This window comes from Podarcis vaucheri, assembly GCF_965113315.1.
Source record: "Podarcis vaucheri genome assembly, chromosome: 13".
NCBI lineage: Eukaryota > Metazoa > Chordata > Lepidosauria > Squamata > Lacertidae > Podarcis > Podarcis vaucheri.
The window spans coordinates 7495365-7508207 of record NC_138751.1 but is presented as its reverse complement, the minus strand read 5'-3'; the positions used below and the strand labels follow the sequence as shown (position 1 = coordinate 7508207).

Genomic DNA, 12843 nt, shown 5'->3' with positions numbered 1-12843 from the left:
AGAATTTGAAAATTTTAACTAGGTAATATTATTGCCATTTAGGCATTGGCGTTATTTTACATCTAGCCTCCGCCTCATACTGCAGGGGGAATCCGCATAAAAATAAGCCTGCCCTAACGTGGCAGAAAGCTTTGCCCACAAATTATAAATAAATATTTTCATATGAACCCCTTAGATTTGAGCAATATTTAAATACAGCAGAGAAAGTCCTAATTTTTCACACTGGGCTTAAACAATTGAATATTTCCTTCCAATATCATACTTGCATTTTAAATTCCCAAGCGATGAATATTTGCTTGCAAACTTAAGAAACCCTTTAGCTACTACTGGGAACAAGATAGAAAGCTGGTTTTCTTTTATGCAGTTAAATATGGGCTGCTGGCAGAACGCCCTTATTTGTTTTTCCTAAATAATGCAGTAGCTGAGCACATCATTGCTGAAAAGGCATCCCTTCTTCTCGCCTTCAAGAGGTATTTTTTATGCATCAAAGTTAGCCTCTTTTAAAAGCAATAACGCTTTAAAAAACATCAAGCAACAAATAGCAACCATTACAAAGTTAATTAATTGAAGTTGTCTATGATATACGGAAAAATACTGCAGGAGTCTTATTTTTAAATCCCTTTTTACCAACAGCAGTCTATTTTTAATTTCTGCGTTTTTTAATTTCTGTGTTTTTAATTTCTGTGTTGCACTGTATAGCTGTTTAGTAACACAAAATATATCAGGAAAACTGACTATCCACAGGTCTGGAAGCAGATAGATAGATAGATAGATAGATATTCATGTATTGTATTCATAATTCAGTTGAATATTATATTTATACGTGCCTTTGAAACCAACTGGCTCCCAAAGCAGCTGAAAATTGCAGTCCAAACAGCAGCAGAACAATTTATTTTGGGTACAGTATCTGGAGATGTTTAAGGCTCTCTTTCGGACCCTGGCTGCTAATACCATGTTCTGGGTTCATTCTCCAGCAGGAGGCGCTGCAGATGGAGCTTGGAATCTGGTCAATATGCCAAGCCACAAAAGCCATCCTTCCACTTATCTGCACATTTCACCAAGTAAGAAAACATGGGGACAAACGATTGCAGGGTTTATTTTTTGCTTTTGGATAAAGAGCAAGCCAGGAAAAGCCACAAGGGCAACCACAACAACTGCCGGTGCGATTCATTTGCTCTAATTAACAAAAGGTTTGACGACTTCACCAACACAATGCGCAAATCTGGTCATTATGTAGGACGCAAGTGCAAGTTTTTCTTCTGGGAAATGCTAATGTTTTAGGGAACTCGAAATGGATACCGCGAGAAACCCAGCAGTCTGTTCACAGGGCAGGGGAGAAAAACAGGACCCAGGTGTCTATCCATTAGAGGGAAAGCAACAAAGACTTAATCCCCGTGACGGGGTGAGCTCCCGTTGCTCGGTCCCTGCTCCTGCCAACATAGCAGTTAAAAACACACCAGTGCAAGTAGATAAATAGGTACCGCTCCGGTGGGAAGGTAAACGGCGTTTCCGTGAGCTGCTCTGGTTCTCCAGAAGCAGCTTAGTCATGCTGGCCACGTGACCTGGAAGCTGTACTCCTGCTCCCTCGGCCAATAAAGCGAGATGAGCGCCACAACCCCAGAGTCGGCCCCGACTGGACCTAATGGTCAGGGGTCCCTTTACCTTTTAACAAAGACATGTGAAGCCAGCCAGCCTTTCCTCCATACTTTATTGTACAAAACACTCGTTACACACTAAACAGAGCAATATTCAACCAGTCCGTGCCCAAACAAGGCCTCAGTCTTTGCTGAATTCTCTCAGGGCCCAGCGCCTGTTCTCGATGATGGCTTGCAGCCGGGCATATTCCTTCACCAGTTCTTCGAACTCTGGGCCCAGTGTCTCATAGTTGGAGACGATCTTGCGAGAAGTGGCCAGGTCTTGCTCCTCCTGGCTTAGTGCCGCCTGCAGTTTGTCCCTAGAAAAAACGAAGAATGAAAGACTGGCGTGTTGGACGAGCTTCTGCAAAATCTATGCCAGAGACACACTTTTCCAGCCTCCTAGCAGCTACCCAAAACCCAGCTTCTTTCCACAATCCGTTCCTTTCCAACCGGAAAAAGTCCGACTAGAGTTGTGTTACTGAGAAGGTACTTCCTTGCCTTTGGCCTGTCTCCATAGGTAGCTGCAAGGAGCCTCTTCAGAGTTATCTCCTTGTGCCCTCCAAGCCTCAAGAACAAATATCATTCCTTATATTTCTGGTATGGCATATTGGTTAGAGCAGGGGTTGCCAACCCAGCGCCCGTGGACATCAGGGTAACCGCAAAGACTACCTTCTCAGCCTAGCCTGCCTCACAGTGTTGCTGTGAAGATAAAATAGGGAGGTACAGCACCTTAAGGGGACGCGGGTGGCGCTGTGGGTTAAACCACAGAGCCTAGGACTTGCCGATCAGAAGGCCGGCGGTTCGAATCCCCGTGACGGGGTGAGCTCCTGTTGCTCGGTCCCTGCTCCTGCCAACATAGCAGTTAAAAACACACCAGTGCAAGTAGATAAATAGGTACCACTCTTGCGGGAAGGTAAACGGCATTTCTGTGCGCTGCTCTGGTTCGCCAGAAGCGGCTTAGTCATGCTGGCCACATGACCCGGAAGCTGTACGCCGGCTCCCTCAGCCAATAAAGCGAGATGAGCGCCGCAGCCCCAGAGTTGGCCACGACTGGACCTAATGGTCAGGGGTCCCTTTACCTTTACACCACCTTAAACTCTTTGGAGGAAAGGAGGGATAGAAACATAATGGTACTCAGACTGTGAGTACCATTGCTTTAGGCAAAGCCAAAAATGGCGCCACACACACACAGAAATGAGACGTATTGGCAGGCCTGGGGAACCCCACGGTGTACAAAAAAACCCCAACTAGAATGAAGACTAAGAATGCTCAGAGTGCTGGCTGACCTTGAGAGGTAGCATATGGAGGAAGAAAGAGAATGAACAGAAAGCCAGCCAGGAGGAAGAATGGACTGGATCAGATGGAATCCTGAGCAGCAACGTTTTTGTCGCTGGTCCCAGTTCGGGATCAGATGGAATCCTGAACAGCAACATTTGGTCCCAGTTCTCCAATTCTCTATGTAGGCCTGGACAGAGACCACAAACAAGCAAGTTTCCTGCACTGCCGGGGGTTGGACTAGATGGCTCCCGGGGTCCCTTCTGACTCTACAATTCCATGATTCAATAAGATCTTGGCATTACCCTCTAGTGCAGATGAAAAGTCAGCAAAAGCTCTGCAGCACAACTCGTCGTGACTTAGGGTACCTCAGAGATTTTTTTTAAAAAATAAATAAAAGGGAGATGCCTGCCAACAAAACACCATTTGCTGGTAATCACCTTCCAGCTGCTATCTGTATTCACACCTGCCACAGCAGTGGGACCCACGGGAGTCTCCGTGTTTAGCTTTACGGCCATAAATAAAGACTGGCCACCTCAACACACACACACACACACACACGCTTACCTCATCATCCGATGCACATCCACTTTCTCAGGCGTGTAGGTTTCCAAAAGGATGCTCAGCTCCTCAAGCCTGCGGCAGACAGAATTATTTAAAGGAGCAGGATTGACAGACACTAGAGTCCGCTTCCTATAATGCCTCCCATGTACAGCTTCTGCTCTGCCCCTCGCTCACAGATGACCGCAACACTCCTAACCGCTGAGCTGTATCCGACTTCCTACTCGCAAAAGGCCTGCTCAAATTAACAAATCCGAGTCAGTCACGTCCCTTTGTTTCAAAGGGTCTGCTGCGAGTACGACCGACGTTATGTGCAAACCAAAGTTGCAAAGCGTCTCCTGGATTCTAATTCTCTCTTGGGAACTACAGAAAACCTCCCATTATGTCCTTTAGGGACATAATGACTTGTCACCCTATGACAGACAGCCCAGGTTGGATACAAGGCGGATCACCAAACCATATTCATCAGACAGATCTGATCTGGGTGAGCATAGGAAGTTGCCTTACACCGAGTCAGACCATCGGTCAATCAGGCTCCATAATGTCTGCACTGACGGCCAGTGGCTTTCCAGGATTTTCAGGCAGGGTTCTCTCCGCACGCTACCCAAAGATGCCACCAGGGATTGAAGTCAGCATAGCTTACTTGTGCTGAAGAATAAACCTTATCAATGGAAGGGTGTCAGGCTTTGGCCGTAAATAAGCAGGACAAAGCGAAAAGATTTGCTTGCCATTTAAAGAGTCTTTAATGATCACAGCAAAAGAACAAAGCAGCCATTCTCGGAGCGAAGGTGCCCCCAATTAAGGTTTTCACCCACTTTCCCCCTTGTCACTTCTGTGCCTTGCAACCTGATCTTGCAACCACTGTGCTTTTTGTGTAGCCACCTTATCTGCTCTACGTGACCTTGGACTGGTAGGCTGGACACTTTCCAGCGAGAGAGAGTCTGTTAGCTCAGACTCTCTCTTTGCTGTTCACCCCCCAGTTCGTCCCAACTTTTGTCTTCTGAACTATGCCCCTCAGCAAACCACTGTTCCAAATCTATACTGCTCCATTGCTCCTGGGCAGCTTCAGGATCCTGGTCAGGAGGAAGGGGAGACACAGGTAAGGCCTCACCGTATCTTGAAGAACATGGCATTGCACTTGGTCTCCAGGTACTGGGTGCTGAAATAGTCGAGTTCAGACTGAGCATTAAGGCGGAGCTCACGGGCCAAGCGTTTCAGGATGGCCAAGCAGCGTAATAAGACCTGCGGCGCATGGGAGAGTGAAATTAGTGCTTAATCGATTAACCAGTTGCTTGCTATGTTAAGACTTTCTCAGCAACTTACGAAGCTTTAAAAACATAGGGCTGTGTTGGACTAAACCCTGATCAGAGCATTGAAATTAATGGACCTTACTTAAGTCATGACGTATACAGGCAGAAGCAAGGTCTGAACGAAAAAGTCCAGCTTGTTTTCATCAGCCAAAAATGAAGTGCCTCTGTTGGATATACAAGGTGTAAATATGCATATTTAGGAAATGATAAAGCGCAATGTTATCTGGCAGAGGCATTGATTTGCTGTAGGGCTAGCAACACATTTATTTCCAGGTTATTTAATATTTACCTGGTTACTAATTATTCAAGAGAAACAGGGTATTTTGCACTTTAAAAAAAAATCAAAGCAGTCGGTTGTCTCTAACATTTTTGGAATGCTCAGAAAAAACATTCTGATTTTTTTTTAACAAGGTGCTCCACTTACACAAGACTTTGCTTTCCTCTCCTCTCCCCATGTCCCCCAAAATCTGCCCCAGGGGGTGCAATGCCTGTCCTTCAGGAGCAAATTTTGAGGGGGGTGAGCACAAGTGAGAGGTGGGAGAAATTTCATTGCAAAATATTGTTTTTAACTGTGTTATCAATTTTATTCTCCCCGTTACACACACACACACACAATGTGTTTTAAACTGTGCAAGTTGAGTGAATATATACCCCTTTTTTCCTTATTTGCACATTTTTCTTGGCAAAATGCGCACAGAGACTTCTGGCATGCCTAAAGCCCACATTGGCAGACTTCCCTACTCCAGCTGTTACCTGGGGATAGGCAGCTTTCTGCTGCTCCAACAACCCCACCAGTTCCTGGTGCCGAGCTTCGCTTTCTCGCAGGCGCCGCTTCTCTGCAGCCAAGCACTCTGCCAAGGTCCCCAGCATCGCTGCCCGTGCAACCTCTCCAGCGCCATCTGAGAAGAAGAGAGGTCAGGTCAACAGGCAGCCCCGACCCACACGGCACCCTTAAATCCCCCCAGAATTGTCATGGGCTTTCCCACCCCACACACACCTGCAGGGGGCTCCCCCCTATTTGTATTTCAAGTATTTGTACCCTGCTCTTCAGCCAAAAAAAGGCCCTCGGAGCAGTTCGTACACAATCCATTAAAACTAAACGGTCCCTGCTGCCCACAGGCCTACAAACTCGAAAACACGACACGCGAGGGAGAGGGGACAGGGAGGGAAGAGGGGGAAAGCAAGCTCAGGCAGCGCTTCCTCCGATAATGGCCAGCTGGCGCAGAAACAGCTCAAGGGCAGAAGGCGCCCGCTGGAGCCGGTGTCTCGGCAAAGCTGATGGAACGAGAGAACCTCTCCTGCTAACGCAGCCTGGGGGGAAAAACAGCGTCTCACCACTCTCAGGGAGGTAGTAACCGAGTACGGCAAGGCATTTGGACTTAAGGCGTTTCTCCAATTCCATGGGGAGGTGTTTTCGCATTTGCTCCAGCTCCTGTGGCAAAACGCAGAAAAGTGGCAAAATGCAGAAAAGAGAGGACTATAAATGTGAACGAGCTTAACTGTCGCCGGGGTTTTTTTTTGGAGTGCTTTCAGGTAGCGTTGGGCACATTGGATCTGTACATCAAACACTCGCAAGCCACACTGACTGAAGTAACAGGGAGAGAGGAGATAAAAGCCCCTAAAGGCGCATCCCATTATGCAGTGACCATACTAATAGTAATACAGTGGTACCTCAGGTTACAGACGCTTCAGGTTACAGGCTCCGCTAACCCAGAAATGGTACCTCGGGTTAAGAACTTTGCTTCAGGATGAGAACAGACATTGTGTGGCGGTGGCGCTGCGGTAGTAGGAGGCCCCATTAGCTAAAGTCGTATTACAGGTTAAGAATAGTTTCAGGTTAAGAACGAACTTCCAGAACGAATTAAGTTCTTAACCTGAGGTACCACTGTAGTTTATTATTTATACCCTGCCTTATCTGGCTGGGTTTCCCCAGCCCCTCTGGGCGGCTCCCAATAGAATATTTAAAAAGCAATAAAATATCAAACATTAAAAACTTCCCTAAACAGGGCTTCCTTCAGATGTCTTCTAAAGGTCAGATAGTTGTTTATTTCCTTGACATCTGGTGGGAGGGCATTCCACAGGGCGGGCGCCACCACCGAGAAGGCCCTCTGCCTGGATCCCTGTAACCTCGTTTCTCGCAGTGAGGGAACCGCCAGAAGGCCCTTGGAGCTGAACCTCAGTGTCCGGGCTGAACGATGGGGGTGGAAACACTCCTTTAAGTATACTGGGCCGAAGCCGTTTAGGGATTTAAAGGTCAGCACCAACACTTTGAATTGTGCTCAGAAACGTACTGGGAGCCAATGTAAGTCTTTCAGGACTGGTGTTACATGGTCCCGGCGGCCACTCCCAGTCACCAATCTGGCTGCCGCATTCTGGATTAATCGCAGTTTCCGGGTCACCTTCAAAGGCAGCCCCACATAGAACATATTGCAGTAGTCCAAGCGGGAGATACCGTATTTTTCGCTCTATAACACGCACCCGACCATAACACGCACATAGTTTTTAGAGGAGGAAAATCCGTAGCCATGCCACCTGTAGGCATTCCCTCCATAACACACACAGACATTTCCCCTTACTTTTTAGGAGGAAAAAAGTGATTGTTATGGTGCAAAAAAATACGGTAACTAGAGCATGCACCACTCCAGACTAGTAGGCCTTTCTTTCTTGAGATATAGTTTCACTCACACCTAGTTTGGTGATAAAAACATGGATTGTAGGGGTGGGAGGGAATACCACTTGGAAGCATTTTTAATTTCTCAAAAGCTCTAAGAACTCCCTTAGAGAGCTAAGATTCCCAGGGTTTATTAAGAGGAAACGTGGCAAGTTAAGCCATGTTTTTTTCTGGTAAAAACACACCTTTTGGGGGAGGTGGGGGTTTCACGTTGGCCCTGCCTGTGTCCTGGGACAGGATCTCTCATAAATTAGCCCCTGCCCTACAGATGAATCTTCACCAGGCACACCCAAACTCAGCCCTCCAGATGTTTTGGGACTACAATCAGGGCCGTCTATAGCATATGCAGCGCCGGGATGCAAAGATCCCCCCAGCGTCCCCAAATGTTCATTTTGCTGCTGACGCCGCCACCTCCCAAGCAGTAATAAATGCTACCTTCACAGAGGGAAGGCAGGGGGTGTGGGGTCAGGGAGGGAGATGCTGCCTTCCCGCAGGGGAGCCTGGGGGTGTGGGGTGAGGGAGGGAGGCTTGGGAAGGAAGCTGCATGCCAGCCAGCCATATAGTTGGCGAGGCACAGCTGGCGGACGTGCAGGGAAAGGGGAGGCTGCCGGCAAAGCCGTGCAGTTCCCCAATTGCTGGGGCGCTCCTGAGAACCCAGTGCCCTGGCGCAACGAACCACTAAGCCCTATGGGAAAGACGGCTCTGACTACAATTCCCATCTTCCCTGACTACTGGTCCTGTTAGCTAGGGATGATGGGAGTCCCAAAACATCCGGAGGGCCGAGTTTAGGGATGTTTGATCTTCATGGACATTAAGCCTATCCTGAACAGGAGGGAAAGGCCATTCGGGGAATAACACGCCCTCTTTATAAGTTTCGTAACGCGATCTAAAAAGGAAGGATTGGGCCTCTACACTTGGGTCTCTCAACAGCTCTACTTGTGGGAAATTCTCCTGCTTATGCCCATCTTACTTGGTTAGGGGGAAGAAGCTCCTGTAGATCCGAGGCCTCCAAACCCAAAAGAGATGGTTGTGCGTCTTGCAGAGAAGGGCCGAGATCAAGCATCCGTTTCAGCTCAGCTACCGAAAGCTGTTGCTCCAGGACCTCAAGGAACTGAGGAACAGAAATGAAAGAGGTTGGGGGGGAAGCAACCCCCCACCACAAAGCCCCTCATCAGCGTCGCCAGACCTTCCACACACACAAGGCTTTTCTCTGAAGCTTGCATAACACCATCACATTTCACTGGTTCAAGGCTTGATGTTCCCGTTTATCACCCCACGTTTCTTTCCCCGACAAGAAGCAGCCAGGAGTTGACCTGCTCCTCTAAACGGCCAGAATCTACCCAGACAAAGCTTCATCACTTCATTATAAGAACTGTAGGTTTAAGCTCGTGGGCTTGAGCTTGCTTCTCCTTTCCTCTCTCTCCCATCCCATTTTCCTCATATGTCACGGGTTTCTTAGATAGTAGACAGGCAAGATCATCTTAGTACTCATTTCTGTAAGCTACCAGAGTCTTTCTTGCTAAAGGGCACGGTGTAAATGCCTTAAACAAACAAACCGAGATCTCGCTGTCTGTTTCTGAGCCTTGTTAGAGCGCTCCACGAAGCCACTTCAAAAGCCAACTATAAGCACAACACCATTTTTCTTCAGTAATGCTTATTGCCAAGCGCTTTAGCCAGCCTTTCTCAAAGCTCTCTGCCTACTTCCAGATTCCTGCCGACAGCCCTCACTCACACTCCAATTCCCCCCCCCTTCCCACTGTTTCCCTTCAAGCGTTACTTTTTGCTCCCGTGGAGACAGGCCAGTTCCCAGTTCCCTTAGCGCCTCCTGCAGAAGCCGATGGACCACTTCCCATTTCAACCAGTTTCCTCGGCACCGCTGCAATTCCTTTCTTGCCTACGAAAGAGGAAATGTGTGGCCATGGGGTGGAGGGAGAGAGACAGCAGTGAGGATACCTCCTTAATAATAAAATAAACACACTCTTCCAGTCATCCACTGCAGTACAAATCCTCCTTTAGGCAATGGCGGAGGGAGAGAGGACCAATGCAGCTCAGAGCAAAGCCAAATCATGCAACCTAAATTCTATATAGGGCAAGGCAAACAGGTCTAATGGTGCTGGGCCACTGAGCCTTGCCATAACGGCTAGTAACCATCAGTAGCTGTTTCTTCCCTGAATTTGCCTAAACCTCTTTCATAGCCATCCAAGTTGACAGCCATCATTGCCTCCCCGTGGGAGCGAGTTCTATAGTTTGAACTATTCACTGCATGAAGAAATACTTCTTTATATATCTGCCCTGATGCGACCAAAACTGTGCACAGAATTCCAAATGCCGCTGCACCATAGATTTGTACGAGGGCATTCCTTGCTTAACAGCACAGCTGAGAGTCGGCATGTCAAATCCCTGCCACTTTCAGGACTCAAACTTCTGTCGCCATCAACCCTAGAATCTTACCGCCAGAAGGGACTCCCTTCCTCCTAAAAACGAGAGGTCGGATTTGCAGTCTGACGGCTTTTCTTGTCCAACACCGTGGTCACGAAGCACAGACTAGCCTGGATGAGACAACCTGCTCTTACCTCCTCCATTTGTTGTGCCAAGTGTACACTGAGCCCACTGGAGTCCATATGGCTGGTCAGGCCCAAAAGGAGGTTAGCCAAGCCGGGGTAGGCAGCCAGGTCCTCATCGGTGAGTGAGCAAGGGGGCAGGCAGCTCCCACAACCTGTGGGGACGGGAAATGAGCAGGAGCAGAGAAGAAGAAGAAGAATTTGGATTTGATATCCCGCTTTATCACTACCCGAAGGAGTCTCAAAGTGGCTAACATTCTCCTTTCCCTTCCTCTCCCACAACAAACACTCTGTGAGGTGAGTGGGGCTGAGAGACTTCAGAGAAGTGTGACTGGCCCAAGGTCACCCAGCAGCTGCAGGTGGAGGAGCAGAGACACGAACCCGGTTCACCGGATTACGAGTCCACCGCTCTTAACCACTACACCACACTGGCTCCACAGAGAACCTTTGTCCCTCCAGATGTTGTTGAACTACAACTCCCATCAGTCCTGGAAAGAATAGCCAATGGCCAGGGATAGTAGGCGTTGTAGTTCAGCAGCATCTGGAGGGTCAAAGGTCCCCCACATTTGCTTTACGCCTTAGTCTCCCCTAAAATAACCCCAGTGAAGTTACCTGGCTGCCGCAGCAACTGAACACCGACGGTCCCTAAGGCAGATGCCATTGGCCCTTTACCAGGGAAAATCAGCTAGAAAAGAAAAAGGTGAGATGAGAGCTGTTAGCAGGCAGAAAGATAGACAGGTCCCTCGGGGGAAATATATACTTGCTGCCATACAAAAACAGCCCCTACTGTCTTGTGTGGCAACAAGCAAACCTGGAAGCACAGCTGGTCTCTGGCATATCAGTGCTGGCTGAAGAAGGAATCGATATACCTCTGCCAGCCAGATAAGCATATGTAAAAGGTGTCAGCGGAAGGGAGGGTTATGAGTTTGTCTCAGGCCAACTTTAGGAGATGCCTGTTGGAAGTTTGCCCCAACATATGTATAGGCACTGCTATGGAGGCATCTACTGCACAGGAATACATAAACTCCTCCCCTCCATCACCCCCAATTTCAGGAAAGTCATGCTAATCCCTAAAGGAGATGCATACATATGCCAAGCTCCAACCTGACACTCTAAACTGAGGAAGACCATTTTTGTTCTCTCCTTACGGAATCGGATAGTTGTCAAGTTAGAAGGGACCTCAAGGCTTATCTAGTCCAACCCCTGCTTAAAAACCTCCAAGGAAGGAGAGTCCACAACCTCCCGAGGGAGACAGTCCCGCGGTCAAAACAGCTCTTACTATCAGAAAGTTCTTCCTGATGTCGAGTCGGAATCTCCTTTCTTGTAACTTGAACCAAGTTGGTTTGGGTCCTACCCTCTGGAGCAAGAGAAAACAAGCAAGCTCTAGCCTCCAGGTGTCCCCCATCTTATATTTGTGCAGCTGGTTCTACCTGTCATTTGTCCCTGTTGAAATTCATTTTGTGAGTTTGGGCCCAGCTCTCCAATCTGTTAGGGTCACCTTGAATCCCAATTCTCTCTTCAGCGGCATTGGCTACCCCTCCCAGTTTGGTGTCATCTGAAAATGAGCATACTAGGTCATGCTAACCTAAGAAGCATCCTTGAACATCCTCATCGCAGAGATTGTGCGATCCTGAGGTAGATCTACTTTAAGGCACCCCGGTTCATTGGTCCTCCTCTTGCCAATCCCACGGTAAGCATGAGGAGGGTGTCCTTTCCATTTGCTCTCCCTCAAGGCATTGGGCAAGTTGAGGGAGGCATCACTATATGCTGCTGCTGCAGCAGCCAATCACACTGACCCAAAACCCACTGACTCCTCATCCCATTGCCCCAGAATGCAACGGGGCACGCACCAAGCTAAACAGCCCATCTTTTGCACAGACCCACCACCGCCATCCCATGACACTCCCAGCCTGTGCTTGAGGCAACTGGTTTTCGACTGGCAGGCCAAGGAGGCCACAACAGCAGCACTGCCACCATACAAAGATATGGCAGAAGAAAGAAATGGGTCCTCCCAATGCGTATAAATAGGATTTTAGGCGCTTCTTTCCAGGAGGGTCATTGCTTTCTGTGGGAAAAGCTCCAGGGCCTTAAAAATCTGCGAGGCAGGCAGAAATTCAACTGGTGCAGTTTGCCTTTAAAACGAAGAGGGGAAGCTTCACTGGTTGAATGTCTGCCTGCCTGCCTGGTGTAAAACAGTCAAAAAGCATCTCATCTCAGCTCTCTGCCAATCTCCCATTCCCACCACCCTTCTGAGTAATACCCCTCCCCACCTTCTCACTATATAGAAGGATCTGGCAACTTCTGTTTCAGTGTATCTGAAGAAGTGTGCATGCACACGAAAGCTCATACCAAGAACTAACTTAGTTGGTCTTTAAGGTGCTACTGGAAGGAATTTTTTTATTTAGTCAAAAAGCATGTGCACCTTGCCATATATGGTTTTTTTTAAACCCACAAACACCCCGCCTACTCACCCCAAAAGCCCATTTTCTTTGCGAAAAGTAAAAATTAGCATGAGTTAAAACATCGAGGCACACCAAGATGCCCCCCCCCAATTCCGCGCTCGTTTCTTTTTTAAGGGAAAAAGTGGGGTTCCGCCAGTGACGTCATGAGAAGCTTTCACCTTTCCCCACCTTTTCTTTCTGCCCCGAGGGCTCGATCCGCAGGCGGCCAAAACACGGCTTCCAACCGTCTCCCCCGCGCGCCCGGCAAAGTTCGAAGAGGAGGCGGAGCCACCTACTTGGGGCGCGCCTTAGAAACCGGAAGCCAATGAGGAGCGCCGAGAAGAAAAGGAAGGCGGGACCTCGTCCGCTTATTTACATCCCGATTGG

General features: G+C 48.4%; 1 protein-coding gene across 4 annotated transcripts; it reads right to left on the bottom strand.

Moving 5' to 3' along the window:
* Positions 1-1691: 1691 nt before the first annotated feature.
* HAUS4 (HAUS augmin like complex subunit 4) lies at positions 1692-12779 on the bottom strand. Of its 4 annotated transcripts, none has more exons than XM_082195644.1 (10): positions 12646-12779; positions 10628-10700; positions 10028-10170; positions 9232-9348; positions 8425-8565; positions 6119-6215; positions 5537-5682; positions 4585-4715; positions 3480-3548; positions 1692-1954 (listed from the first exon to the last, which is right to left on the bottom strand). In XM_082195644.1, the coding sequence occupies exons 2-10, from the start codon at positions 10674-10676 to the stop codon at positions 1777-1779; spliced, it is 1071 nt and encodes a 356-aa protein (XP_082051770.1). In that variant the 5' UTR covers positions 10677-10700; positions 12646-12779; the 3' UTR covers positions 1692-1776. The 4 variants fall into 4 exon arrangements, with proteins under 4 accessions (XP_082051770.1, XP_082051771.1, XP_082051773.1 ...); XM_082195645.1 differs by having other exon boundaries at positions 12487-12718; XM_082195647.1 differs by having other exon boundaries at positions 12636-12713.
* Positions 12780-12843: the final 64 nt, after the last annotated feature.